The 25,787-nt window shown below is 40.3% G+C and overlaps 5 protein-coding genes across 10 annotated transcripts; 2 read left to right on the forward strand and 3 right to left on the reverse strand.

Moving 5' to 3' along the window:
- Positions 1-462: 462 nt before the first annotated feature.
- On the reverse strand, positions 463-9,098 carry alg9 (ALG9 alpha-1,2-mannosyltransferase). The gene is made up of 15 exons (XM_078266575.1): positions 8,919-9,098; positions 7,137-7,272; positions 6,839-6,973; positions 6,503-6,573; positions 6,256-6,344; positions 5,762-5,897; positions 5,572-5,659; positions 4,375-4,480; positions 3,180-3,302; positions 2,337-2,491; positions 2,089-2,218; positions 1,841-1,988; positions 1,602-1,731; positions 1,385-1,515; positions 463-1,048 (listed from the first exon to the last, which is right to left on the reverse strand). Exons 1-15 carry the CDS (start codon positions 9,056-9,058, stop codon positions 925-927), a joined length of 1,842 nt encoding a protein of 613 aa, XP_078122701.1. The 5' UTR covers positions 9,059-9,098; the 3' UTR covers positions 463-924.
- A 758-nt stretch (positions 9,099-9,856) lies between these two features.
- LOC144528121 (mitochondrial import receptor subunit TOM40B) lies at positions 9,857-17,914 on the forward strand. Of its 2 annotated transcripts, none has more exons than XM_078266581.1 (10): positions 9,857-10,748; positions 13,824-14,023; positions 14,160-14,227; positions 14,347-14,439; positions 14,576-14,677; positions 14,799-14,904; positions 15,083-15,205; positions 15,332-15,408; positions 15,696-15,798; positions 15,892-17,914. In XM_078266581.1, the coding sequence occupies exons 1-10, from the start codon at positions 10,639-10,641 to the stop codon at positions 16,029-16,031; spliced, it is 1,122 nt and encodes a 373-aa protein (XP_078122707.1). In that variant the 5' UTR covers positions 9,857-10,638; the 3' UTR covers positions 16,032-17,914. The 2 variants fall into 2 exon arrangements, with proteins under 2 accessions (XP_078122707.1, XP_078122708.1); XM_078266582.1 differs by lacking the exon at positions 9,857-10,748 and adding an exon at positions 13,160-13,342.
- On the reverse strand, positions 10,879-12,920 carry fdxacb1 (ferredoxin-fold anticodon binding domain containing 1). Of its 2 annotated transcripts, XM_078266584.1 has the most exons (5): positions 12,834-12,920; positions 12,461-12,653; positions 12,224-12,380; positions 11,080-11,296; positions 10,883-10,972 (listed from the first exon to the last, which is right to left on the reverse strand). In XM_078266584.1, the coding sequence occupies exons 2-4, from the start codon at positions 12,642-12,644 to the stop codon at positions 11,089-11,091; spliced, it is 549 nt and encodes a 182-aa protein (XP_078122710.1). In that variant the 5' UTR covers positions 12,645-12,653; positions 12,834-12,920; the 3' UTR covers positions 10,883-10,972; positions 11,080-11,088. The 2 variants fall into 2 exon arrangements, with proteins under 2 accessions (XP_078122709.1, XP_078122710.1); XM_078266583.1 differs by having other exon boundaries at positions 10,879-11,296.
- Positions 17,915-18,598: 684 nt separating the features above from the next.
- Positions 18,599-23,804, reverse strand: bicdl2 (BICD family like cargo adaptor 2). 4 transcript variants are annotated; one of them, XM_078266576.1, is made up of 10 exons: positions 23,706-23,804; positions 22,501-22,987; positions 21,717-21,932; positions 21,338-21,454; positions 20,473-20,619; positions 20,107-20,253; positions 19,841-19,915; positions 19,278-19,360; positions 19,078-19,192; positions 18,599-18,971 (listed from the first exon to the last, which is right to left on the reverse strand). In XM_078266576.1, exons 2-10 carry the CDS (start codon positions 22,744-22,746, stop codon positions 18,804-18,806), a joined length of 1,314 nt encoding a protein of 437 aa, XP_078122702.1. In that variant the 5' UTR covers positions 22,747-22,987; positions 23,706-23,804; the 3' UTR covers positions 18,599-18,803. The 4 variants fall into 4 exon arrangements, with proteins under 4 accessions (XP_078122702.1, XP_078122703.1, XP_078122705.1 ...); XM_078266577.1 differs by having other exon boundaries at positions 22,501-22,941; positions 23,706-23,792; XM_078266579.1 differs by having other exon boundaries at positions 22,501-22,844; positions 23,706-23,768.
- A 331-nt stretch (positions 23,805-24,135) lies between these two features.
- On the forward strand, positions 24,136-25,491 carry mia (MIA SH3 domain containing). The gene is made up of 4 exons (XM_078266585.1): positions 24,136-24,420; positions 24,616-24,749; positions 24,906-25,016; positions 25,103-25,491. The coding sequence occupies exons 1-4, from the start codon at positions 24,303-24,305 to the stop codon at positions 25,124-25,126; spliced, it is 387 nt and encodes a 128-aa protein (XP_078122711.1). The 5' UTR covers positions 24,136-24,302; the 3' UTR covers positions 25,127-25,491.
- Positions 25,492-25,787: the final 296 nt, after the last annotated feature.

The raw sequence follows: 25,787 nt of genomic DNA on the forward strand, positions 1-25,787 counted from the left end.
ACAGATTAAGACACAATACACCCAATACTGCTTGAGCGAAGGCTGCATATTTTTTATGTACTGCAAGTGTGTTTTGACATGGCCTTAAATTGTGAGATGTCCAGAACTTGAACTGAATTTCATTGATACACTTGTTCCCTTATTTATAAATGGCGTTGTCTCCTAGTGAGGAAATCAAAGACAGCCCAAAACAATGCAAGCGAGTGGAAAGGTGGCTCATACAGTGAATTTGAGTGCCTGCAGCCTGACCACAGCAAAGGCATGATATCGAAGAGAATGATAAAATATAGCATCATTATTATTATTTATTCAGAATGTATAATGCCTTGACATCTCTCCTGTAAGTGAGAGTGGTTTGTATGTTTGTTACATAAGGAAATCGTCAAATAAAATGAGATTAGAATTGAATCTGTCTACTTGTGGTGAAGTGATTTTACTGTCCCAATAAAAAAAACAGGAAGGTTGTATTAGCAGTCAACCATGTTTTTATTAACATTCCAAGTTAAATTAATAACACAACCTCACTTTCATTCATCTCTGCCGCTCACAGAGCACACAATAAGATACTGTTCAAGTGCAGACAAGCAAACACTACAAGATGTCTTAGATTCATTATTCCGAAAAATTGTTTCATTCAGGCCACATTTTCAAATAAAGTATGAAAAGAAAATTTGTGTGTAATGGCCTGCCCTGGGCTAAATATTTGTAGTGTGCTTCCAATGTTAGAGACACACACACACACACACACACACACACACACACACACACACACACAGGATACCTGTCAAGCACACATACTGTACATACATAACAGTTTCTCTTTTTTCCCTTAAAAGGGTCTGATATCTACAAATGACTCGTGAGGGAAGGGATTGATTTCTTATGTTAAGATTTTGAACTTTGGCCAAGGTTGAGGTTCAAAGGTCAGCCATGGGTCCGCTTACGAGGCTGCTTTTGCCGCCGTGGTTTCAAGATGACGTAGCGCCTATAGGTGGTGTGATGGTCTGATAGAAATGGGATGTAGAACGCTCTGAAGAGAGGAGATGACCTAATAGAGAAATGGGTTTTATTAAAAAACGGTCTCTTTTTAGTCTTTGTACCTACGCAGGAAAAACAGATGAGTTTCAGTTTTGTCAATTATTTTATACTGAAGTTCTACCAGATGTTTTAAATGTCAAGATGATACTTCTTATTTTTTTTCTGATCTCTATTCTGGAACTTTATTTTATTAAAAATAATAATAATAATAATAATGTAATACATATTACATAATACATTGAGCTTCTTTTTTTTTATTTAAAGATTAAAATTTTTATGATCTTCTGAACATTCAGGAGACATTCTTTGAAATATGTCTGTGTAAATAACGTATTTGGGAAAATACCTTGAGGCTTGAAGGAAACGCTTATAGGCTATGATGTTCCACTCCTCTTTGTTGGCAGAATAACGTGGCTCCAGTGGCGTTTCTTCATCGTTGTCCAGATCTACTACGTAGTGGCACTGCCGTAAATCCACCTACCCAGAGTAAAATGTCACAATCAAAATGCAACTACTATTAAGTACAGTGTCCATGTGTCAACACATGTGCCTGAGTGACTTACATATCTGGTTGGCTCCTCCAGATTCTGGTCATTCATATTAGCTGGGATGCTCTGAGTGGCCAGAGGACCAGAGGCGTATGGCTGAGGCAGCTGCCCTTTAAACTCAGACTGAATGAAGTGCAGTTGCCAGCTGGAGATTAAGAAGAGAAACTATCAACAAATGAGTGTAAAAGTCACACCTGAAAATGACAAAATACACATTTGATACTTTATTAGACGTTGAAAACCTGGATACTGACTTGTGCGGTAGCAGGAAGCTGCTTGGGAAGCGGTACCACTCTTTGCCCACACACACACTAACAGGTCTGCCTTCAGGGACTGAGTGAAGAGTCGGATCCTTGGCGATGCGATGGAACTCTGGGTACAGGTCCAGAGGGGCGTGGTAGCCTGTAGACAGAGGAAAACATCTAATTGCATTCATCTTGAAGTGGTGATTTTGTTGCCTGACACTGGTCCTTAGGAGAATAGTGTCTGTGTGTACACACACCTCTGAAGAGGGCGACAGAGCGAGATAGTGACAGCACTGAGAAGACCACGACTGCGCTAAGAGCCAACCAGTTGGAGGAGACTGTGTAGTGCTCAAGTCGGTACCGCTGGAACAGGAAGTGGTAGCATTTCTGCAAGAAATAAAAACAATCTGTAACAGGTCATTTTTACAGATTCTAAAAGCAAATAAAGCCAACTAACACAGACTACATTTGCTACAAAAGCTAATTTTTGAAAATAGTAACACACCTGTAGAGAGGAGAGGGCTACTGCCCCACTGAGGCAGATGAGAGGGTAGATGGGAAATAGAAAACGTTCTTCTTTATGAGGTCTGGTGAAGAAAACCAACATCCACAGATACATGGGAGACAGAGTCAGCCAGTATGGACGGCCCAGGTTCTGCACTGCAGAAAACGTGTGCACAAGTACATGAAATCACAAGAGGAGCTGCTGTAAAAAAAATTACATCACTGCAAAAATAATGTGTTAGATTAGATTAATTCTTGTTTGGCCGCAACCTTATGATGCAACATATAGAGTGCTAAGCATAAGTGAATACACCCATGCTAAAGTTGACTAAAAAGAGTAATACAAAATCATCTTTTGGAAATTAATCTTAATGTCTTAATTAAAAAAATGAGGAAAATCAAACCTTTAAGGACACCAATTTTCTTTGTGAATGAATAATGTATCATAACTAAATAAATGTTCTTCCTTAAAATGCAGGGGGCATAAGTAAGTACACCCCTATGTTAAATTCCCATAGAGGCAGGCAGATTTTTATTTTTTAAAGGCCAGTTATTTCATGGATCCAGGATACTATGCATCCTGATAAAGTTCCCTTGGCCTTTGGAATTAAAATAGCCCCACATCATCACATACCCTTCACCATACCTAGAGATTGGCATGGGGTACTTTCCATAAGATCATCTCTCAATGCAAATCAAACCAGCTATTAGGTTAACTGAAATAAAACCATTCCAAAAGCATGGGTGTATTCACTTATGCTTAGCACTGTATACCTATACTGAGTGATGACAACATTAAGTTAGTTTTTTGTGCTGGTGTATGAAACACATACAGAGTCCTCACCATTGAACCTGTGTAATAGTGTCTCCATGAGAGCAGTGAGTGGCAGAGAAAACAGTGCCAGAACAAACACCAGGTTGAAGTTCAGGATCCCATTTGCGAAGTAGAAATGCCACGGCTCTGTGCCTGAATTTAAACAACACAAAATATGCAAAACATTACAGCTCATGTACAAACTATCACAAGAAAGACAACAAGTAGTTATCTTACTTAAAGGGAAAATTCACAGAGGGGATGGACACACACATTTCTTTGTGTGTGTGTGTGTGTTGTATGTCCTTATTGGTATGTATCTGTGTGTATGCGTGGGTCTGCGCCTTTTGTCCCTGTCTGGCTCTGACCTGATTCGGGTTGGTGTGTGGGTGGGTAAGGGATTTGAGGGTGATTTATATACTGTTGCAAAACTATGCCTTGTTCACCATTGCCTGTTTCCGCTGTATGTCATTATTGTGAAATAGAAAATTAAAATGCCCAAAGAGTTAGAAATGATTTTTTTTTTTAATAATGATGGTAAAGAGACACAAGCCCAAAGGTATTATACATTTTGTGGCACTGTCTGTGACTTAAGCCTGCGGCTATTTGAAACCAATTGGAACAGGTTCAAAAGGGTTTGATATGGTAGTGTTGATGATGGTATGCCCTCTTGAGTTAACTAAAAACAGTGCAGCTTTAAACTGTTCATGTTTTCATTTAAGATCAATTTGCTTCATTCTGTCACTAAAATAATCAGCCTAAAAACCACTATAATAAATACCCTAAACATGCATAATCACTTCCAGTATTGTACAGGATATAATTGTTAATGGTGCGTTTAACTTAACATGCCAAAACTTTTGATGACATGTCACTAACTTATTGTTTTCTTGGTGAGATTTGAGATTGTTCACTTACAAAAATGATGCCTCATGTTCTGTATTTGCCTGTTGGCTTTAATAAAATCTGATACACACAATCAAATACAATGCAGTTTAATCATGCAGCCTCTTTGTTCTGCAGTTGCTGTACAATACAGATAGACTCCAAAGAGAGTGCCCTGTGTAACATGCTGAATAAGATACAGTATTAAGACAATTGTGTTCATGTTAAAAAAATAAAGCGTGTTTCCAAGTGGGCAACATCAGGTCAGAATTCTGTTTTTGCCAACATAAAATATGATATAAAATGAAACATTAATGATGAGTGCTCTTATATATATTACCATAGAGATCAGGTCCATGTGGCGTGAAGACGTTATACAGCAGAATATTGAGTGGAGCAATGACCAGTTTGCCATAAAAGAAAGAGTCTACTGCCATGAGGGGTACCTGAGAAAGAAACAGAGGGGAAAGTGAATGGACCCATTTACATTTAGCTTCAGCAACATAAACATAATATTGTATGGGGTGGCTTGTGGCTTGGAGGTAGAGTGGTCACCCCATAACCGGTTTAAGCGGTTCAATCCCAGGCTCCTCTGGCCACATGTCAAAGTGTCCCTCAGCAAGACACTAAACTCCAAGAGTCTCCCCAGACACTCTATGTATATAGCTGTCTACTGCTCCTTATATACTTAGGATGGGTTAAATTGCAGAAATCAAGTTCCACTACATTGTACTGTGTGTATATGACAATTAAGAATAAAGTTTGGGAAGACAGAGAAAAGAAGCACTTCTTTTTGGTGGTCTAACAAGGTGCTCTTTGGTGCAGGGGTAATCCAATAGTATCAGAACAGCATGAAAACCAAGACACTCTTGTTGAAGAAAATATTAAAAAAAGGCTTTATGGATGTGGCTAATGCACAGCAAAAGGTAAAAAATATACACCAATGCGTTGCTGCACACGGGCCTTCTTCAGGGTGAAGAATAAAGTTCGTTTTTTGTTTATAATTTGTGTTTTAGATAAGTATTACTAAAAAAGCAGAGGTTTTTTTTTGTGATTGTTGCGGGCAAAAATCCTTGATTATGCGGCACGTTTTCTTAAAAAATGCGATGAAATATGCGGGATATGTATGCAATTTTATGCGATGAAATTGCAGGAACTTGCAAAAACTGCGGTTTCATCATGGCTTCATCGCGGGGTTTGCAGCTTTTCAATGATGTTCACGTCGCATAATTACATCACTTCATAACGTTCCCATGGCAACAGAAGTAAACGCAACATTTTTCCAACTTTCTGCTAAGATATATGTGACTTTTTTGCAACGAAAATGCGGGGATTATGAAATCATGCAAGCCCCGCGTATTTTGCGCGGAAATCGGCAATTTATGCGGCGAAAGAAAAATATGCGGACTTTGGCTGATTATGCATTGAAACGCTGCAGCTGAAAAGAAGAGAAATTCATCTACATGCACCTTTGTACTGTGATACGTAAATGTAAAGCTTTATTCGTTTTCCATGCATCTATAAAACATATTCTCACCAGCAGCAGAAGCAGAGCAACAGCTGACCAGGTGATAAAACTTTCCCACTGCCTCTTTAACACCAGCAGGTCGAAGGCGATCGGAATCCTGAAAATAAAATGAATCTGTAAATCTGCAAAACTGTATTAAGAATAATACAGTTTGACAAGTCTGTCTGGGGCAAAGTGTTGCCCCAAAATATGACCTTACCCAATCAGAGCAGAGAACGGCCATCCAACGATGGCACCGGCAGCCACACCCATGATGGCTAATGGTGTTGAGTCCTGAAACCACCCAGTCATGGCAACCAACGTTGTGTACATACAGAAAGAGGAAGGCAGGAATGCTGAGGAGCAAGAACAAAAAAATATCACAAAAAGTGAGACCAGAAATGTGTCACAAATATGAAATGTTCCTTCTTAAAATGTATACTGCATCCTGTGCAAACTGCTGTACTGCTCCATATTTTTGATCAGCGTGCTGAATTAAGCAATAAAGAGAACAGAAAAATATGGCTCTGTAATTAGTTATTCGAAAAAGTTGGATGGTAAAGACCAAAGAGGGCTGGGATGGAGGCAGTTGAAAAAGGTAGACTTGCAATATATGTATTTGACCAAAGTGAATAGTTATTAAAAATTGACAAAATGGCTATAAATGATGAAAGGGACGGAAATGGATTAACAAAGTGATTAAATCTGACCAACCTGCAGACGAGCAGAACATTCCCGTGCTCAGGACAAGGAATGCCAACATTAGACGGCCCACATGCAAACCAAACTTCTTACAAACTGCCCTGTGTCACACACACAAACAAACCAAATGGTTAACTTCCATATCATATATAGTATATACAGTATGTATATCTATATGGAAAAATATATATAAGCGGCAACATTTGTAAGCAAAAGCGCTTAGGATGCCCACTTGCATTTAAGAGGATAGTTAACTCACTTGTAGAAATAGAGTTCACAGACACAGCAGGAGAATGCTAATACACATCGTACAAAGTAGAACACCAACACCTGCAACACAATCATAGCACAAGGTTTTTGGTGGCCCCTTGTAGGAACAAAAAATTAAAAAATACAATTTTCAAGAAGCAGATATGTTTAAATAAGTTCCCACAGATTCTATGTTCCTATATACAGGACACTGTTATCCTGCAGTTTAAGGTAAACACAGCCCTCCCGTAACAGAAGAACAAAAGAGCTGCTGATAATGCTAAAGGTCGGCTGAAGTCATTTAAAAATATCAACGTTGAAATGACAGCAAGTTTGGAATGTTTACCTTGTTTGTCTGTAGAACATGGGCATGCAAACAAGCCGGAATAGCATGTAACCATAAGTAAGCGTACGACCTGATGGCGTACAAAGGAGAATATTCCCATGTTTGCATCCCTGTGCCATACAACAGGTAGTGCATCTGTCAAAACAGTCATCACAACAATTGCAGATTAACAGTTAGAAAGAGAAGCAGTATCTTGCTGGAACAATAAAGAGATTCTAATGTAAGAAAATCCATGAAAGGGTCACAAATGACAGTATATTGCACTTAAGGATTTCTGATAGTACACAGTAGTACTTACAGGCTCCCAGTAGTTGAAGGTCTCATCGCAGTCTGAGATGTTGCTGAGCAAAGCTGCACAAAAACGTGCGGAAAGCAGGCATTTAAATGCAGTTGAACCTTCTGGAGCCCATACCTGGCCTGCACGACTTACTGACCTATTTAAAAAAAAACACACACACACAGATGCTAAATTGCTACAATAATATTTGCACTATTATTACAGTCTATTTCAGCATCAAAATGTATTAAACATCAAAAATGTACCACAATGTAAATAGTACATCATCTCTGCTTGGTGCATATTTAACAGACAATTACCTAGATCTTAAACAGTGTAATTAGCCATCTGAAGCAACCTAATGAACCTGTATACTGGCCTTTGATGCTTGATGTGTTTTAACCTTCACAGGCTTAACTGATTGATGTGTCCAGTGCACCTGCTTTTTAATCCAGTTATTTTTAAACAGTTATGGTAATCAAATCAGAGTTGGCTAATTAATATGCCCTTAATTACAAAAAGTAAGTGTTTTGTGGAACACAAAGTAAATATCAGCTCACAACAGAGAAAAGAAACAAGCCTGTTACTCGGAAGATTGAAAGACAGACACACGTCTGGGATTTATCTTCTGGTTCCTGTTTTTTGTAAGAGGTCTGTTGTCTTTTTTTTTATAGCTTGTTTTAAATTATACCTAAATGTGTTATTTACATTTTGTTGTAAGGTAATTTGAATTTCATATTTGTCTTGAGCGTTTTTTTCTTTTTTTGTCTTTTTACAGGTTATTGTGTTTCTTTTTCTGCTCTATAGATAAATCATCATTATTACAGTATGCAGATATGTATAGACAGACATATTGCCTAGCATCAAGACACACAGCATGTTGTCTATGCACGTCTAATGGTTTTAACACAACCACAACAGCATACTACATTGTATTTCACTGTGTACCGTTTGAATCCTAGAATCCAAAATCCACATCATTTGTAGCTTCTAGTTGTGTGTTTTCAATGAGCTGATTGCTTAAAATTTTTATCAAATAACAGATGCCTGACACTGAAAAATCAGTTGTTGACTTCTGTTATATATCAATGCCCATTATAAATAACTTCCAGATGTGGACAGCTGTGTGCTTGTTCAGAGTAATTATCACAAGTCAAAACAGCATTTTAGAATAATTTGTGCTGGTGGTAATGGTAACAGTTATAACCGACATTTGCATTGGCAATGTTTCCTCTTGTTCACACCCATCATAACATTAGTCGGCTCAGTTGCAGCTTAGCATTGATCCTCAGGTTACCTCACGTTAGGTTTTATTATGACACGTCATTTTACAAACTCATTTTAGAATATTTAAAATGACTTCAGCAAAGTATCAACAACAGAAATCGTTGATTTAAAGCTGATCACGAGTTTACCCGCTGTAGACAGTTTATCTGTTGTAGCCACGTAAATTTACTGTATGTGTTGCAGCCGTCAGAAATCTGGCAGTGTGACAGCAATGGGGGAATGAATGAGCTGACCAGGTAACCCAATTGCGTTACGTTGCTCTATTGAAACATGCAACTTACTATTTATTGGGGCGGAAACACAACTTAACATATATTATAATTAACACTACTGTAAAGACAAAGTTTGTAATGAGGACGGTATAATCGTTGTTATCGTGTTGTTATGATCCAAACTTGCTTAACGTATCAAAGTAGCTAAGCTAGCTAGCTTCCACTGCTCAGGCTGTCAGTCAGACCGGGGATGGAGCTCACAGCACCGAGGAGTCTAACTTCTCTTCTCCCGGGTCATACTCACTCTGGCCGGGTCTCTGTGGTTTTACTGTCATCGCCGACTTTCTCCTCTTTCGGTGGCCGGGCTTCAGCGGGGACGTTAACGTTGTTTGCATCTTGTCTGCTGCCTCGCCTGGTTCGCTGTCGAAGCGCTTTGGCCGCCATGTTTTCCGATGCTGCACCCGAGTCGGGCTTCGTTCATTTTCGCCGCTACCCGGTTATTGACAACTCCCATCACATACTGTATGAATCATGAATGGCTGTGGTTAAGTAGGCTACAGGAGTACACTGGCTTTGCTTGTTAAGACACACATTTTTATTTATTTCAGGGCTGTTTTATTTATTAATAATTTTCGATAGACCACAAGTTAAATGTTAAATTGCATGTTTGTTGAATAACAATTAAAATATACACAGATACACAGAATTCCAATTACCGGTATATATTTCAAAGCCATAGCACACAATGCCTCAACTACTGTAAACACTGTTAAACTACAGTTTTGCAGATTATACGTTTATAATTTGCTTAGCAGTAACAAACAGACTTGTAATTATATTGTCTGAAAAAAAATAAGAGGTTAAATCCCTGATCTTCCTAGAGATTCAATTGTTGCTACCTGATGGTGACTTGCAACCAAGAGGTAAGAAAGGATTCCAGGTCTTTATGGAACTGGAGGGCTTGTGTGTGTGACAGAGCATGTGTGTTTGAGTGGTAGATGAGTCTGTAGCAGTAACTGGTCTGGCTCAGGTCAGGATGTGAGAATGTGTCAATGAGTTTAACTTGCTCCACGGTCCCACGACTGGCCTCTCGGATCAGAGCATGGAACTTCTTCTCCTCCCATGTCGGCCCTGTCCAGAAGCTGATGTCAAAGCTGAAGTGCTCTGGGAACAGGGAGAATGGGTGGAAAGGTTTCCCTGGTGATGAGTGGAGTGCAAAGTGTTGTAAAAATCGTGGATCATGTGACCACAGCAGCCTCCAGTCGGGGAGTGAGAACAGGAGCACAGCGAGGAGGTCCAAATTTAAGGATGCAGTGACACTGACATCGCTAATCTTGTCACTTGCAATGCTTGCTAACACCTTACCAACACAACCCATTGGCTGTGCAATCAGACGCAGACCCCCCTGTTCTGCGACCAGGGAGACACCATAGGGTGCGAGCAGCGTTTCCAGCCTTTGCCCAAGCAATTTGATTGGCTCACATTCCGAAGGGAAAACACCTCTGAGGAGGAGCTCGTGAAAGGCAGGCAGAGCCCAAAGGTTGACAGTCACGTTCTTGAACACCAGGCCACTAATGCCAAATAACAAGCTGGTGACACCATTACAGCCCCCACAGGGACCTTCCTTCTTATGTCCTTCAACCTCAACACTTTTATTATTCCCCTTGTTGTCCCCATGACTCCCTGCATTGTTAATCAACTGTTCTTTTTTAGTTAGAAGCTCTTCCATCTGAGGGAGCAGTGATGGACGCAGCATATAAAGAGCACTTTCCCCTTCAGGATCAACATCAAGAGAGCATGCAGACCTTAAGCTCTCAACTCCTTTGCTTCTCACCCTGTCCACTTTATCTGAGGTAACATGTGTGGCTGACAGAGTGTGATCTTTTTCCTTGTCTGTAGAGGTATGAGTGTCAGAAATGAGGTGTTTCTGAAGCAGGTGGATCCAATAGCATTGTGTACTGTCAACGTCACAGCACGTCTGCAGCTGTTTGGTCGTGAGGAGGAAGGGAATAGTCTCTGTCGTCATGGAGACAGACCACTTATCAGCCAGTCCTTTGAGGATAAAATCTTGCACCAACCTGACGGGGTGGACAGAACCTGAGCAAAGAAATCCCCTGATGAAAGAGAAGACACAGTAAGCTCATGGTTGTGTTGGTGGCTTATTACTCAAACGGCATGAGAGTCGCTGTGTTACTGTACCTGTTTATGTAATTGCTGAGCTCGGCTGGTATGTTATACTGGACTCTGTTCCCTTCAACAGCCTCCTCAACCTTAAGTACCTGAGCAGGGGTGTAGGGGAGGCTGCGAGTAAACACGTGCAGCAAACCTTTCTCCACATGAAAACCCTTATCCTGGCTCCTGTAGAACAGCAACACTATTATAAGAGAGCGTCAGTACACACACACACACACACACACACACACACACACACTGTGCTGTTTCAATTTATACATTGTAACACTCACCTTTACTCCTTACCTGTATCCAGTGCTCTTGTAGCTCTGGTATTTCTCACTTTGAAAAGGACGGACATCACTAAGGATTAGGTGTGCCTCTGCTGCCATGGCAGCTACCTGCCAGCTATTGTGCCACTCTCGCTGCGGATGGTCCGCTGGTGTCCCACCCTGTCCGTTGCACAAGCCAACATGAACCTCCCCATTTTCAGACAACACCTGAACACAACTGAAGGCAAAGAAAAACAAATATGTACTCGGTATGTCACCATGGGTGAAAATGATGTCTCCCCGAGTTTGTCAAAAAAATGCCTCAGAACCAGAACACACCGAAGAGACGAGACGTAATACGTCTCCATAACAGCAGGCAGCGCTAATCTGTATTCTCGCCCAAAAATGAAAACCGGCAGCTGATTGGACGAACCCGTCACGTGGGTCTCGTTTCTCCAGAAATTCAAAGACAGACTGTCATGGCGGCTTGTACAATGTCGAGAAATAGGCCATGCAGTTTAAAAGAGTTTCGTCAGATTTTGAGAGACTCTAGTCACTCCCCGTTTCGGGGTTAGCACTCTACCAATCAGATGGGTCATTTGAGTCCGACTGCCGGCAGTGCCCGCCCCGCCAATTATACATGTCAAATCGGCCAAAATGAAGGCCGACGGCCCCTTGGACGGACGACGACACGGAACACACCGAACAGACTCGAGTCACTGACCTCGCCAGACTGTCCAACGGCCGATTATCGGCTGTGTGTCCGGGCCTTTAATTAAAAATTAAAAAGCATTTAATTGCCAGCTTTTCAGCACTTGACAGATGTCAGTATTTGGTACTACAGATACATTTCACTCAGTATAAAAAACAAAACTCAGGAATGACACCTAATTTTATTCATAATGTGGAGTTAACATGGCAAAACCAGTGTTATGAAGTGTCATACATTTGGGAGGGAGAAAAGTAACCCAACTGCACCACAATTTTTTTTAATTAATGGTTTAAAAATGGAAGTTTGGACGGTTAAACCATTTCAAAGTGGAAAATGAACAGGAATGTTATAATTCTATTTACACCAGAGGACATTGTGTGAACATTTTTACATGGTGGCTGTTCGAAAGAAAATACTGCGAATAGATTGAATCATGGTATGATGCAGTTATACCTGAGGAAGAAGTTTTTGAGAAGGTTTCTGTTCTTTTTAACCCCACTCTTTCTCCCACAGTGAGGAAAGTTAAACACCACGCGATCAAATACACGGCCCTGGAGAGAGGCACATTCCCCCAGCTTTGTGCAGTCCACCTCGAAGAGCACCGCTCCACCTAGTTAACACAAAAAAAGTGTACAAAAAGTGCCACAAAATACAACTCGGTTAAAATATACTGTACTCACAGGCCCGTACCTGAGTCCTTGACTATCTTAATGTTATTGGCAGCACCTTCATGCCGCAGTGCCTCCTCCTGATGCTGCAGGCAAGTTGCCGTTAAGCTGGTCTCCGTCTCAGAGTACAACTGGCTTGCAGATGCAGCAAATGAGAAGTTCCCTTCTCCCACCAGCAATATGGACCGTGAAGGAGATATGCTCATGACTGAGTGCTAAAGGTAGAGGTAGAGGTAGAGGTAGAGAGAGAGAGAGAGAGAGAGAGAGAGAGAGACAATGACCACCTTCAGTCTTCTTCACGGTCTAGCTAATACAATCGTAGTAATTGCATATTTTAGTAAGTAACGTTATCATGTGTCTGGGCTCGGCTAAATAACAAGTTATATTGACTGTACTGTAGATTAAAGCCGTTGACCTTCTTCTCTCGGGCGCTGCAGTACACGAAAGCTGAACATCTCACCTGTAGCAGCAGCTTGCGTTAAACGCTGTGTCGCAGATACAATAGTCCGACAAGAAACAAAACATCCGGGGACCGGGACTTTGCGCTGTTTCCCCGAGGACTCAAAGCATAGACATATGACTCAAAGCGCCACAACAACAAAACTACGTATTTTAAGTCAACGTTAGGTGGTGAAAATGTATAGTTATTTTAATAATATCACAATTGAGTTGCCTGTAAATGAAAAAGCGTAATTTTTCAGACCACATAATTCCCGTCCTGTTTTAAGAGGGACACATTTGCAGGTGGCGCATCACATCTGAGGGGGGAGCATCATCAGTCAAGAGTATCCCAATATCTTGGCGTATTACTAGTTTATCTGTGGAAAATTCTACCTGACAGTTTTTTCTGATGTGTGATTCTCAGTTCCGCTCTGGATTCTAACGTCTTTTGATAACAACGGAAGTACGTAGTGAAACAACCAGCGCACTATGTGTGTTTTTACTGATGCTAAGGTCATGCTAGCTAGCTAACGGAATTGCTTCACCTGCACGTGAAAACAACAGACAGCCTTGAATGATGCACATAGTCGTAACCATTCTTGCAACTCAAGTTTTAAATCCAATATAAACCAAATTAAAGGACTAGAACGATACATTTAAAAATATAAGTTTGTATTATTAATTTGGTTTGCATGTTTGATGTCATTAACTTCTTTTGTATTTCTCTCTGAGTGTAGGTGTTTGTACAATAACAAACTATTTTATGTTTCAATTTTTTTTTCTCATTGAATTGTGTTTCAGGGCATGGTTTATGCTCTGCCTCTTTTCTCTTCATATATGACATAGTAATATAAATAGTGCAGGTACAGGCTGCAAGTGAGAAAAATAAATGGGTCATCGCATCATCATCACAACACTCTCTTTTGTCTCTTGGCGTCTTGAAGGAAGTGTTGTGACTACATGGGAAGCGTTCTGGCTTTGTCTTCTGGTCCAGGCCATCATAACTGGCCTTTTTCCACGGACCCCCCTCCTTCTCGCTGGAACGCACATCCTGCTCACTGGGACAGTCCACCACGCTGGGAAAGGAGAGATGGCCGCCTACCCAACCCAGGCAGCTTTCACTCTCTCCACAGGAGCTGCAAAGGTATGTCTGGCTAAAAAGTAAAAACTTGAGTGCCCATAACTGTTAAAGAGGTGCCGACCACACAGCAGGCAATACATAGGTAGAATAGAACTACAAAAGTAGTGAAGTAGTAATTTTTTTCTTCTTATCTCCCCAGATGTGTTTCCTCAGCAGATTGAGGGAGTTAAGATGATCCTCAATAAAACTCTGAGCAGCTTCTTCAAGGTGACTTTCACCAACCCACGTTGATTAAAACTATTTGTTGTAAAGATAATAAGGGTTACTTACAATCTCTTACATCTAAAAATGCCTTATCTTTAATATGATGTATGTGTTTTTTCCAGGTCAGTCATACTCTCCACCTCAGTGCTGTTAGTCCTTCGTACTATCGTTTCCACGTGGAGCATCTGCAGTCTGATGATTATAGCAAGGACAAGGTCAAGAACGCGTCATCACATAATAAATATGTTACCACTACTTCATCATTAAAGTGCTTAGCTGTATAGAATGTTGGAAAACCGATGAAGTTGCTGCCTGTTTTTAGTTGACAGGTTGCATCTTGATCCTTTTTAGGATGCCCCAGCATTGATCGGAGAGATGGACTCTTCAGGCAGTCTGAATGCTCATGCTCTGCTGCATGTCACTGAGCGCGTACGAGCCAGAACAGTTTTCCAGGTAAGATCCTAATGTCTGTGTCCATGCCGACACTGTCACTGCAAAAGTCACTTTACTTTACACAAAATGAATGATGTTTGCTGCAAACAACTTAATATTTGAATTGTTGATTGTGATGTAGACACAGCAGTCCCAGTTTGTAACGTGGCAGTTTGAAACTGAGTACAGAGGGAATGACTTCACTACCGCTGTAACAGTAGCCAATCCAGACGTCCTCAGAGAGTCAGGTGAGAAATGAAAGATGGAATGATAAGAGCATTTTCTGATATTAGAATAAAGTACAGTTGCAATCAGCCAAATCTTTTTTTTCACTGAATACAACTGTCAATTTATCAACAAAATACATTATTGTGATTTTGTTGTTGATCTAATCGATATGTATCTGTATGTGTTTCTCTTGGACAGTTATTCTTGTGGCACACTTCCTGCAGAGTGTGTCTTCTGGGCTGGTTTTAGGTGGGGAGCTGGTCTACCATCGGGGCCGAGCAGAGGAAGGAGGAATTCTTACTCTGGCTGGACAGTACTCAAGTTAGATTTTGCTGTTCATTGTGAATCTGCTATAAACATCTGATTTAATTAAGCCGGTATCTTTTCTGATCTGTTTTGCTTGATTTAGCAGCAGCCTTTTGTCTTTTTTTCTGTCTCTCCATGCAGGACCCAACTGGGTAGCGACGCTGAATGCTGGCAAAGGAGGTGCCCATGCTAGCTATTATCACAGAGCCAACAAACAGGTACAGAAAATGGTACCATACTGTATAAACACCATTTACTTTTTTTTTTTTTTTGGGGCATTTTCAACCTTTATTTTTACAGGACAGCTGAAGACACGAAAGGGGAGAGAGAGAAGGGGGAATGACATGTAGCAAAGGGCCGCAGGTCGGAGTCGAACCTGGGCCCGCTGTGTCGAGGAATAAACCTCTATATATGGGCTCTACCAACTGAGACATCTGGGCGCCCCACACCATTTACTTTTGGTGCATATTACAAATGTGCATATGCGTGTGTTTGTGTTCACCAGATCCAAGTCGGGGTGGAGTTTGAAGCCAGTACCAGGACACAGGAGACCACAACCTCCTTTGGGTACCAGATGGAACTCCCAGAGGCCAACATGGTCTTTCGAGGTAAATTTCTTTCTGCAACTTTGAGTCATGCTGAATGAAAATTATTAAGAAAGCATACAGTATATGATACCTTTGTTCTGTGTGTGTATCCAGGTATGATAAACAGTCGGTGCATAATAGGAGGTGTGTTGGAGAAGCGTCTGACCCCGCTCCCTGCCACCCTGATTATGGGTGCCTTTGTAAATCACAGAGGTGACAAGCTGCAAGTGGGCCTAGGCATCAATGTGGGATAATCCGCCACTAACCCCTGCTTGAGTTACAGCTCGCTGTCAGGACATCCATCAAGAGACCTGTTTCAGGATCTTCCAAGGTAAAACACTTGAACCACCCGAGTATTGTGGATTGTTTGGGTGTTGAAGCTCAGAATTGAGGCTTGCAACCTACCTCTCAAGATGGAGGTGATGTTTTCTGATTGGATTATACAGGAAAAATGGATGAACATTTTGAGGGGCTCAAAAACTGTGACTGGAGATGTTACTGTTCCCCTGAAACCAAACTGCACATCACCTTCTGGATAACGGAAACAGAAAGGATGAGGGACAAACTACTGTAAACTGAAAATAACTTAAGGTTTTATACTGCAAAGAAATGTAATGTATGAAGATTATATTGAAAAATAGTTGTGTTTTTTATTTTTTAGCCCATTAACTATAATTCTTGTATACTTGACCTTTCTGCTGACCATTTTCTAAAGAAAAACATCAACTTCTAGAAACAGGAAACCTGTTTTGGATTAGGGCTGGGCACCGGACATCAATACTTTTATGGCACCGAAAAAAGTCAAACAAGGCAATTCAATTACATTCCTTTGCGCTTAAGTTAGTTCTTCATTATTTAAATGTTGACAACAGGGTAGTCACCAAGTTTATTGTTAAAGGTTTGTGTCATTATGCAGTTTGCACTAAAAAGTCTTTGTTCTTTACATTCCTTTGCATTTCAGTTAGTTCAGTATTAGCCTGTACACAATGTCATTTGTTTATTTATTATTTATAATATGTTCATGTTGTGGCAAAAAGGTTTCTCTTTTTTTTGTTAATTTTTAAAGTTTGGATTGATACCAATCCTAAGTATCGAAAAGCACCGCCAGTTTTATTAATGTTACTCTGAGTGAGCCAGAATCTTTTAATTTTGATAGCTGTTTTGATTCACAATTAAGGTAGAAAATAAAAGTGTTTAATGTATTTTTGTTGAAATGGATTTTAAAACATATGGTATCGAAAAAAGTATCGTTAAGGAACCGGTATCAAAATTGGCACCGGATCGAAAGATTTTGAACGATGCCCAGCCCTATTTTGAATAGGTAATACAAATGACCAAATTCACATCATTCTTTTCTCAATGTCCATATTGGCTAACTGTTTGTTTCTAACCTTAACCCTAGTCTTGCATTGCCAGACCCATCTCCACAGCGCTGTGTTAGCTCTGGAGTATGGTCTGGCTACACCGCTTATCTACTCTGGAATAAGGGAAAAAGCTCTGGCTTACCAATCACAACTGTCCTGGGTAGCGCTAAGCCCCGGCTGCATCAACGGTGCCCTTGCAAAGTAGATAGTGGAGATAGCGGAAGGGGAGGAATGTCAGGCTTTATCCCAACACTGTACATCCGTTGAGCTAGACTATCCTAACCCTAATGCCTAAAGGATCAATCTAAAAACGAAGTGGTCGGCAGAAAGAAAATAGTGTAAAATCATGCTAAAACGCCAGTGTGATCCTTCAAACTGTGTGTATGAGTAAGTAATTGTGTATTTGATTGTGTGCACATCTATTTTTGCCAGCATATAAAACTATGTGAGAAACCACATATGAACAAACAGTCGGTTGACTGTAAGAGAAAGGGTGTTGCTCCGTATATACTAACCTCCAGCTGAGGGATGTGAGAGTGGCTATGCACTGACTCTGCTGACCCAGGACTGTACTGTATGTATATACATTTAAGACATTTGGAAACCCTGATCTGAATGAAACCTGCACTACTCACGCTGCTTCTGGGCATTTTCAGTCCTGTTTAACATATGACATGTTGCATATTATTTATACATTATGTAATATAAGCATAGAGAGAAGTGGAAGGGAGTGACTGTCTTTTGGACTTAATTTATTAAAGATGTTATTTCTATCAGTTACTTTTTTCTTCCGCATTAATATGTAATACATTGCCGTTCTGTAGATATAGCGAGACTGTGTTTTAAAGTGCCACACCATTTTTTATATTAACTATGGATGAAATGTCTACATGTAATTATATGAAAGTGGTCATTCATAGTGACAAACCAACAGAAAAAAATGACCTCTGAACTTACCTTCAGCACCAAGGGGCCTTTTAGCCCCCTTTAGCTCATAGTTTTGGTTTGATGTACATAGTTTAGCATCTAGCAAGCTAAAGAGCCAGATATTTTTCTCAGGAATTGTTAGAGGCCAAAAACAAAGCTGAAGTAGAGTGAATATTGGACGATTATTGGGTGTCCAGAAGCACCAGAGACTCCAAATTAATGTAAATGTTGCTCCATGTTTGCTGGATGTTTAAATAGTTGCTAATATTAGCCATAACAACGTTAGAAGACCGTAATATGTCTGTTTGTTTTGTGTTCAGTTTGGCTTGCTGTGCCTCAAGGTGTATTCAGACAGAAAGCTAAGCAAAGTTTTTGCCTTTGATGGCTGGATAGTTTTTGTTGCAAAATGTTCTTTGCGTTCTATCTGAACTCACAGTCAGAGAGTAAAAAAATTGCAGAAAAAAGTGCATCTTTAAGGTACTGTGGTGACATCAACCAACAGATTATAAAACACCCAATAGAGACTCTAGTGGCTTTGAATTTTTAATATAAAATCCTAAATTCTGAAATGGCTGATATGATGTACATACATATATACAAATATGAGGTCTGTAAACATTTCACTTTTTGATGCTGATAACACATTACAGTGTACATTATCTTGCAGCAGAAGCTCACAGTGGCAAAGATAAAGGCTGATACTCTGTTCGTTTAAACTGCTGCCATTTCTCTCTGTTATTTGTCTTTGAAAAAGGAGAAGAATCCTTTCCCTCCCTCTCCCTTCACTTTTAAAGACTTGCTTCTTTGGAGTCCCACTGTGTTGTTTGTCTCTCTCTGTTTTTCTCTCTGTCTCTCCTCCTCCCTTTGCTGCACCTGCTGATTGATCACCAACCGCATGTCCTCCTGCAACAGGATGAAAAGTTCAGATGGAAAACCAATATTCTGCTTTTAAACTTGTGTTAAAACGTGTTGCCAAAAGACAATTTTCTATCCCTGCACACAGACTCACCTGCCAGGCCTCCAGCTCTTGAGACAGTGCCACCTTGTGTTTGATGGTGTTGAGAAGCTGCTGGGTTAGTGATTCTTTCTCCTGACGTGCCATGGCCAATTCACTCTCTAAGGAACTGGACATGGATATGATGGTTAGAAAAACATATCACTGTGGGCTCAAATGAAATAGACAAATATGTTGTTGTATGGTGGCATTACCTGTAGCTTGGCTGTCCAGGACTGCTTCTAAAAGGCTCGATTTCCTGCCTAAAAGACTCCAGCTCTTCTCTTTGAGATTGCAGCTGCGAAGTGTAAAATATTGTACACTTTACATTATAACATTTGATTTTACTGTATTTTTACTGTAATTTCTCTATAAATTATAATAAGAATACATTATAAACGATCCTCTTAGGAATGTTTTGTCTTGGAGTGAGCACAGAGAAAACAACCTTTTTTGAAAAGGGTCAAACATCTAAATGAAGTAAGCAAACACATTTTTAAATGGGGCGGGACTTTAACTGAAGCATGATGCAAGTGGAAACTAGAGGATGTCTGATTTTATTGATTAAAAGATAAATACATTGATGTTAGGCTACACTCTGCTTGTAGACAAATATATGGCTATACATTGTAGCAATGATTTTCACCCGTTTTAGATAGTCCTAACCCATTGAAATGAAAACTAGCAACAAATCACAGTATTAACTCTTCTTAGGTCAACCGGCAAGTTAAATTGTCTCTGTGAAAAATGTGTGTGTGTTGTATACAGTTCAACAGACCTCCTCTGTAAGCACTTTTATCTCTTCATCTCTTGCTTGCACGACTGTGGAGTGAGCTAGAAGAGCCTCTTTGGCCTGGTTAGCAGGAGAGATACACACAACAACACAACATATAGAAAGGTCAGTAAGATCAGAACGCTTATTACTAGGTTTTTGTGCTTTTGATGCAAATTTGGGTACAAAGAGGTTTGGGATTTTAGAGACTGGTTGGTATCAGTCTCAAACTATCCACAGATGGAGTCAGTGTAGTTACTCAGTATGTGTACCTGTGATTGCTGAATTTCACTATGCAGAGACAAAGGTTCTGTTTGTGTACTGTCCAGAATGCTTTCTTCTCCCAAGTTCAGAGTTTTTTTCTGTAGAGAGCGATTCACGGTTCGCAACTCAAACACCACTCCCTGTTCCTGCTCTAGCTACATATACAAACAAACACACGGTGAGAGACAGTAACACACACACACACACACACACACACACACACACACATCCACACATCAAGTGCTTCAAACTTGTCGCTTTAGTGACTTCTGTTAGTGATGATTAAATATCTCCTGCAGCACATGATTCTCCCTCCGGCTTCACCTTTCAACGCTACAGTTCATCTTTAATACCAGTCAGTCATCCACCCTCACCTCTGCTTCTTTCTCTCTCAGTTTTGTTTGTGTTTCTGACAGTCTGGATCTCAGTGTCTCTCTCTCCATGCGGAGTCTAGCGCTGTCCTCCTGTGAAGCCTTTAGTTGTGTTTCTATGTACGACAGCCGCTCCAGCAAAACTCTGTTCTGTACGGGAAGAAGAGAAAGATAAATAAACACAAATTGTGCAATGATTGAAGTCAGAGAAAGTGGCAATTACAAAGACATATAAATTGATTTTGATGATTTGAGATATGGATATTTAGGCCCCCAAGTCTGTTAAATCCTTATGGGTATACTTAATATCTCCATCGGTGCTTAGCAACACAGCTGTAGACTTGAGACTTAGACGGACTCCAACAGACCAAAACAGATCTTGAGATTTGATTTTGACTTGACTTACGTGAGACTTGACTCTCTAAAGACTTTACCTAACTTGACACTTCAAAACAAAAACCTTTGAGTCTCAAGTTTTGACTTGGTAAAACGCCAAAATAATAAATCAAAAACAGCTACATGCAGGCCTTGGATATGTAATTAGTAGGCACCATTTTTTTTTGAAGGACTTGGTTTTATCTATATAAAAACACAAGTTAATTAATGTTTAAATGCCATGCCTTTTTATGGTCAATATACAGAGACCTAATAGACATGTAACAGACCTGCAATTCGCTACTGAGGTGTGACTTGACTTGGACTTGCCATCAGGGACTTGAGACTTACTTTGACAGGACCATGTTTGAAATGTAATGCTTTTTGTGTATGACCTACTAGCCTGCAGCATTCAATATTGCATAATATCATGCCTGTCATACTAAAACTGAGAATGTTATGTTAGCATTGATTTACTTGGAAGTGACTGTACCTCTGCTTGAATGTTCTCTAATTGCGTGAAGTTGATATTTCGGCTGAAAGATGATTCGTCCATATCTTCTCTGAGGGAACGAAGCTCAATCCTCAAGGAATGTTCCAGTGTTACAGCCTAAGTGGGTGGAAGATCAACAAAGTTGAGAAATGCTATTGTCCAATGAGACAAAGAGGGGACTCCATAAACCTGCTAGTCGGCATTTTTCCTATCTCCATGACTGTGACGTGACACCACACATGCAGACAATTCCCACACATACATACAGTAAACACCTAGATTCAGTATATTCTAACAGCATTATAATATACTTGTAATGTTTTCTTTTATGCTTTAGCAGCTCATTAAGATGGCCTTTTCACTGATGGTATAAACCAACCTCTGCTAGCTGCTCCACCAAGCGTTGGTTATGATTGGCTAACTGAGTCAGCTGCTCGCTCTCATCTCTTCGCCGGTCACGCCCCTGGTTGTGATGTCGCTCCAGCTCAGCCTTCAAGACAGCTATATCTGCAGTCAGCTCTGCCTCTCTCTGCCCAAATGCCAGTTCATTAATTTCCAGCTTCCTGTGCAGAACATGCTTCTCCTGCTGCGAAGCCTGAGACATTAAACACAACATCTCCTTGTTACTTTGAATGTGAATTAATATTACAACAGGTGAGTTTTTCAGGCAGCAGAAGTGTTCGTATCAAGATCAGATTCAGTGACACACTGGTCTTTGAAAATCAGAATAGGAAAAGCACAGGTGTTACTAATAACATTAATAATGGTAGTGTTCTATTCAAGTGTTCCAGTTTGTCATGTCAGGACCTTGAAGCTGATGCAGCTAAATGGAATTCAGCCATCATTCATTTTATTATTTACACCGGACATTTTCCTACTGTCATTTAAGTATAACTTAAAGTAAAAATACTTACAGAAAACCAACAGTGTTCAAAATAAAAATACTACCAATGCTTTTACAACATATGATAATAAGAAGATCTAAATACATCTATCCATCCATTAACTTATTTCTGTGCTTTTCTCATACTTTTTTGCAGTCCTCTGTCTAATTGTTTTATGTCTATGTAATATGCAGCAACTAATAGGTTCTATATTTCTTAGTAGTGTTAGAATGTTTGCATAGTCACAAGAAACACTGTTTACAGCATATTTATCATTACCTCCAACTCCCTCTCCCTCTGCTCCAGAGAGGCTGCCAGCTCCTCATTCTTCTCCAGTAAAGCCTGTCCCAGCTCTGCAGCTAGTATCAGATCTGTCTCTATCCCTCCTCCGCTGTCACTGCTGCCAGGAGAGGATGTGGATGAGGGGAGAGCAAAGGAGAGTGACACTGAGGAGGATGAGGAGAGAGGAAAGAAGGAGTCCTCCAGGCTGGGGGACGGGAGACTGTGTTTCCTGGAGGTGAACATTGTTGATAGCTGCAGGCTTGTAGGAGTCAGTTAGAGAGCACCAACCCAGGTTTTGTAATCACACAGGTGGCAGGCTGACTGCCATGAACTTTTTCTTCCTGTAAAATCAGGAATCTGTTTCTTGATGGTCTGGTCTGGAGTAGGTTTCACAGTATGCCTCTGCCAAACTTGTTCTTCACTGCGGTGCCAATGGTCCTAATGCAGATATTCAAATACTTTGTTCTCTTTTTCCCAGATAACTCTGTGGTCAAGAAAGTCCATCAATAGCACAGAAAAACACTATTAACAGATGACTTTTACTGTAACTATGAAATTCAGGACATGTCTGACGACTTGTGTGAGTGTCAGACTATTTGTTTTCTAGTAATATTCTCTGACATGGCCTTTAAGGAGGTCTTTTGTCTGACAGGTGCTTTTGTTACTCTGACCGAAATACCATCTCCACTATTATCTTTGTTCTGCTCCCCTCCCTGAATTCCAAAGCATTGTGCTCCACTATTTCCCACAAATACAACAAACTCTTAAATGTTCCTAGAACAGTCTCTAAAGTCATCAATTTTATCCAAATCATTAAGAAACAATCACCGTCATCTTTGTCCACCTGCTGCTTACATTTTCTTTTGCCCCAAATAAGGCTTAAATAGACACCGCTACCACATTATCTTTTTTCCAGTCCCTGCAGGATCATGCCTACAAAACTTCTGTCTATATAAACTAAATGTTGGTCACAACGTAGTTGCCCTCTGAAGTTTCAGCCTCCCCTGTCATTTCTGCGTTTAAGTCCGACGTCACTAGCTCTCTCACCTGTTTATATCTCTCACTACCATGGGACCATGCTGTCGTCCTATTTCAAATAGTCATTCCTACATTAACATAATCCAGTTTCATTATGTCAACTAACAGAACCCTTATTAACCCATGTTCAACTTTGAAAGAAAAAACATTAAAGTCTGTCTTACCTGATAGTTCCTAGCCAACTCACACCAAACAGGTTTAGTCTTCCTGTTTGATGAGTGTATGTGTGTGTTTGGGAGTGTTTGCACAACAGAGGCTCAGGCTCAGCTGGTTTCCTTGGTAGTGGAAACATACAGTATGTAAATACAACCAGTGGCTCCACCTCCTGAGTAAGAAAGGTAAAGAGAGCAAAGAGTGAGAAATAAAAGTAAAATGCTCTGACATCTAGTGGCTGAACAAGGTAGGGAAAACAGATTAACTGAGGAATGTGTTGCTACAACGTTTTCCGCTCTGCTGCTTGAGTGGGATTGACATGGGGTGATGGAGATGGAGAGAGGGGAAGGTCAGGACACAAGCAGGGTTCTGTCTAATCTGGCCCTCCTCTTCATCCCCCATCCTGTTTACCTGCTTGAAGGGTTTGAAAGGAGCTCTGTGTGTGTTCATGTATGAGGTAGAGGGGTAGGAAGAGTAGAAAAAGAACTGCCATCACTGCACCTCCTTCTCAAAGACGGCACACAAACATAAGGCAACAAAAAGCCCACAAGACATTCACCAAGTGTAAAACACGGCCATTGGATCATTGGGAGCATTCACATACAGACATGCCTTGCAAACTCTGGCTTGCTCTTTCAGTGTGGCTTTTGCTGCCAACCTCTGAAGCTGGAAGGCAGATGCCTAAACTCGCTGACAAGAAACTCTGCGCTGACTCCGACTGCAGCCGTAAGTAGCACACTCACCAACTTTGTTTTTGCTGCTAGTGACTGCGCTTAGTAGTTATCTTGTGACCATATTATAGTACTGTAGGTATAGATAATCAATATGATAATGCACATGCTGAAATATGCATAGAAATGTGACACATTTCATAAACTGCAAAGGCCCGAAGCCTCAGTCTCCCTCTATATTCCTGCACAGATCCTATCTTGATAGCTCGGGCACTGCAGGATTACTACCCGGGAGACTGCAGGTTCATCCCCATCAGACAGGGGCAGCTCATCTATGTCTATGCAATGCTAAAGGACAGAGGAAACCTCTTCTGGGCTGGCAGCGTAAGTGAAAAAATTGCTTTTGCTTTGACAGCTCTTAACCAAAAGATGTATTTTTGTTGGAAGTCATGAAGATGTGTTGTATCCATGTGCAGCACTCACATTCTCCACTCAAACGTGATGTTGTCAATAACTTTAGACTATATCATCTGTTTGCAGGTACAAGACTCCTATTATGGCCAGCAGGAGGCTCGCATTGGCCACTTCCCCAGCAGCGTAGTGGAGGAGACTCATCCTCTCATGCCAGCCAGCACCGAAGTCAAGACTACTGTAGGTGAACACACACACACAAACACACATTTTTTAAAGCATTTTGTGATGCTTTCTCCTTATTCTACCTTTCTTCTTATTTCCAGAAATGGGACTTCTACTGTAACTGATGTTGCCTTTACCAATAAAGAGAACAACATTCTTGTCACATTACAAGATAACTTTTTTTGAGTATACTTAAAATATGATACATCATATGATCTTACACATTCTAGACAGTATATATGTAGGTTTGTATATCCACACTGGATACCATACCTTAGACGACATGATCTGCACAGTCGATATACAGTAGATTGTGATCTTATAATTAAGGTTTTAAAGTGATGAAGAAAGGAACATTGCTGCTTAGTGCTTTATATTAGACATGTCTGTTTTATTCTCTGTAATACTCCATCATACTGTTTATATCTGTTTTGCAGATATTAAAATCATTTGTAAAAGTGTAAAAGTTAAATAAAGTGTTTTAAAAAGAGACAAATTGTGCATGTCTTTTTTCTGATTCATGCAATTTGCACAACTACTTACGGTATTTTTCTTGGGGATTGTGTGTCACAAGTTAAAAATGTGTGTCGTTTTTATTTTATTTGTGCATAGAAAACATTACCTATTTAATAATTTGACTTACTACAAAAAACACATGGCAGCATTGAAGCAGACATTTAATTATAATACAGGTGACTACTACTGACTGACTTTTGCATTATAGGGTTTAATACAATATAGGCTACATCAAATTATCTAATCTACTTTTTTGAAGATGGACTTTAA

The sequence above is a fragment of the Sander vitreus genome, chromosome 13, assembly GCF_031162955.1.
Source record: "Sander vitreus isolate 19-12246 chromosome 13, sanVit1, whole genome shotgun sequence".
Lineage (NCBI taxonomy): Eukaryota > Metazoa > Chordata > Actinopteri > Perciformes > Percidae > Sander > Sander vitreus.

What these genes read in the sequence shown, in the direction of transcription:
- alg9 (XM_078266575.1), bottom strand. Translation starts at nt 9,058, where the DNA reads ATGGCGGCCAAAGCGCTTCGACAGCGAACCAGGCGAGGCAGCAGACAA. An exon ending in ACCACAGAGACCCGGCCAGA is followed by an intron (nt 7,273 to 8,918) that starts GTGAGTATGACC and finishes TTTTTTAAATAG; the next exon opens with GTCAGTAAGTCGTGCAGGCC. An exon ending in AATGTTCTGCTCGTCTGCAG is followed by an intron (nt 5,898 to 6,255) that starts GTTGGTCAGATT and finishes CTTGCTCCTCAG; the next exon opens with CATTCCTGCCTTCCTCTTTC.
- LOC144528121 (XM_078266581.1), top strand. Translation starts at nt 10,639, where the DNA reads ATGGAGACAGACCACTTATCAGCCAGTCCTTTGAGGATAAAATCTTGC. An exon ending in CTCTGAGCAGCTTCTTCAAG is followed by an intron (nt 14,228 to 14,346) that starts GTGACTTTCACC and finishes TGTTTTTTCCAG; the next exon opens with GTCAGTCATACTCTCCACCT. An exon ending in GGCCAACATGGTCTTTCGAG is followed by an intron (nt 15,799 to 15,891) that starts GTAAATTTCTTT and finishes GTGTGTATCCAG; the next exon opens with GTATGATAAACAGTCGGTGC.
- fdxacb1 (XM_078266583.1), bottom strand. Translation starts at nt 12,644, where the DNA reads ATGAGCATATCTCCTTCACGGTCCATATTGCTGGTGGGAGAAGGGAAC. An exon ending in TAAGATAGTCAAGGACTCAG is followed by an intron (nt 12,381 to 12,460) that starts GTACGGGCCTGT and finishes TGTGTTAACTAG; the next exon opens with GTGGAGCGGTGCTCTTCGAG. An exon ending in CTCAAAAACTTCTTCCTCAG is followed by an intron (nt 11,297 to 12,223) that starts GTATAACTGCAT and finishes CTTTGCCTTCAG; the next exon opens with TTGTGTTCAGGTGTTGTCTG.
- bicdl2 (XM_078266576.1), bottom strand. Translation starts at nt 22,746, where the DNA reads ATGTTCACCTCCAGGAAACACAGTCTCCCGTCCCCCAGCCTGGAGGAC. An exon ending in TGAGAGAGAAAGAAGCAGAG is followed by an intron (nt 20,254 to 20,472) that starts GTGAGGGTGGAT and finishes TTGTATATGTAG; the next exon opens with CTAGAGCAGGAACAGGGAGT. An exon ending in GTGAAATTCAGCAATCACAG is followed by an intron (nt 19,916 to 20,106) that starts GTACACATACTG and finishes CCTGCTAACCAG; the next exon opens with GCCAAAGAGGCTCTTCTAGC.
- mia (XM_078266585.1), top strand. Translation starts at nt 24,303, where the DNA reads ATGCCTTGCAAACTCTGGCTTGCTCTTTCAGTGTGGCTTTTGCTGCCA. An exon ending in ACCTCTTCTGGGCTGGCAGC is followed by an intron (nt 24,750 to 24,905) that starts GTAAGTGAAAAA and finishes ATCTGTTTGCAG; the next exon opens with GTACAAGACTCCTATTATGG. An exon ending in GCACCGAAGTCAAGACTACT is followed by an intron (nt 25,017 to 25,102) that starts GTAGGTGAACAC and finishes TCTTATTTCCAG; the next exon opens with AAATGGGACTTCTACTGTAA.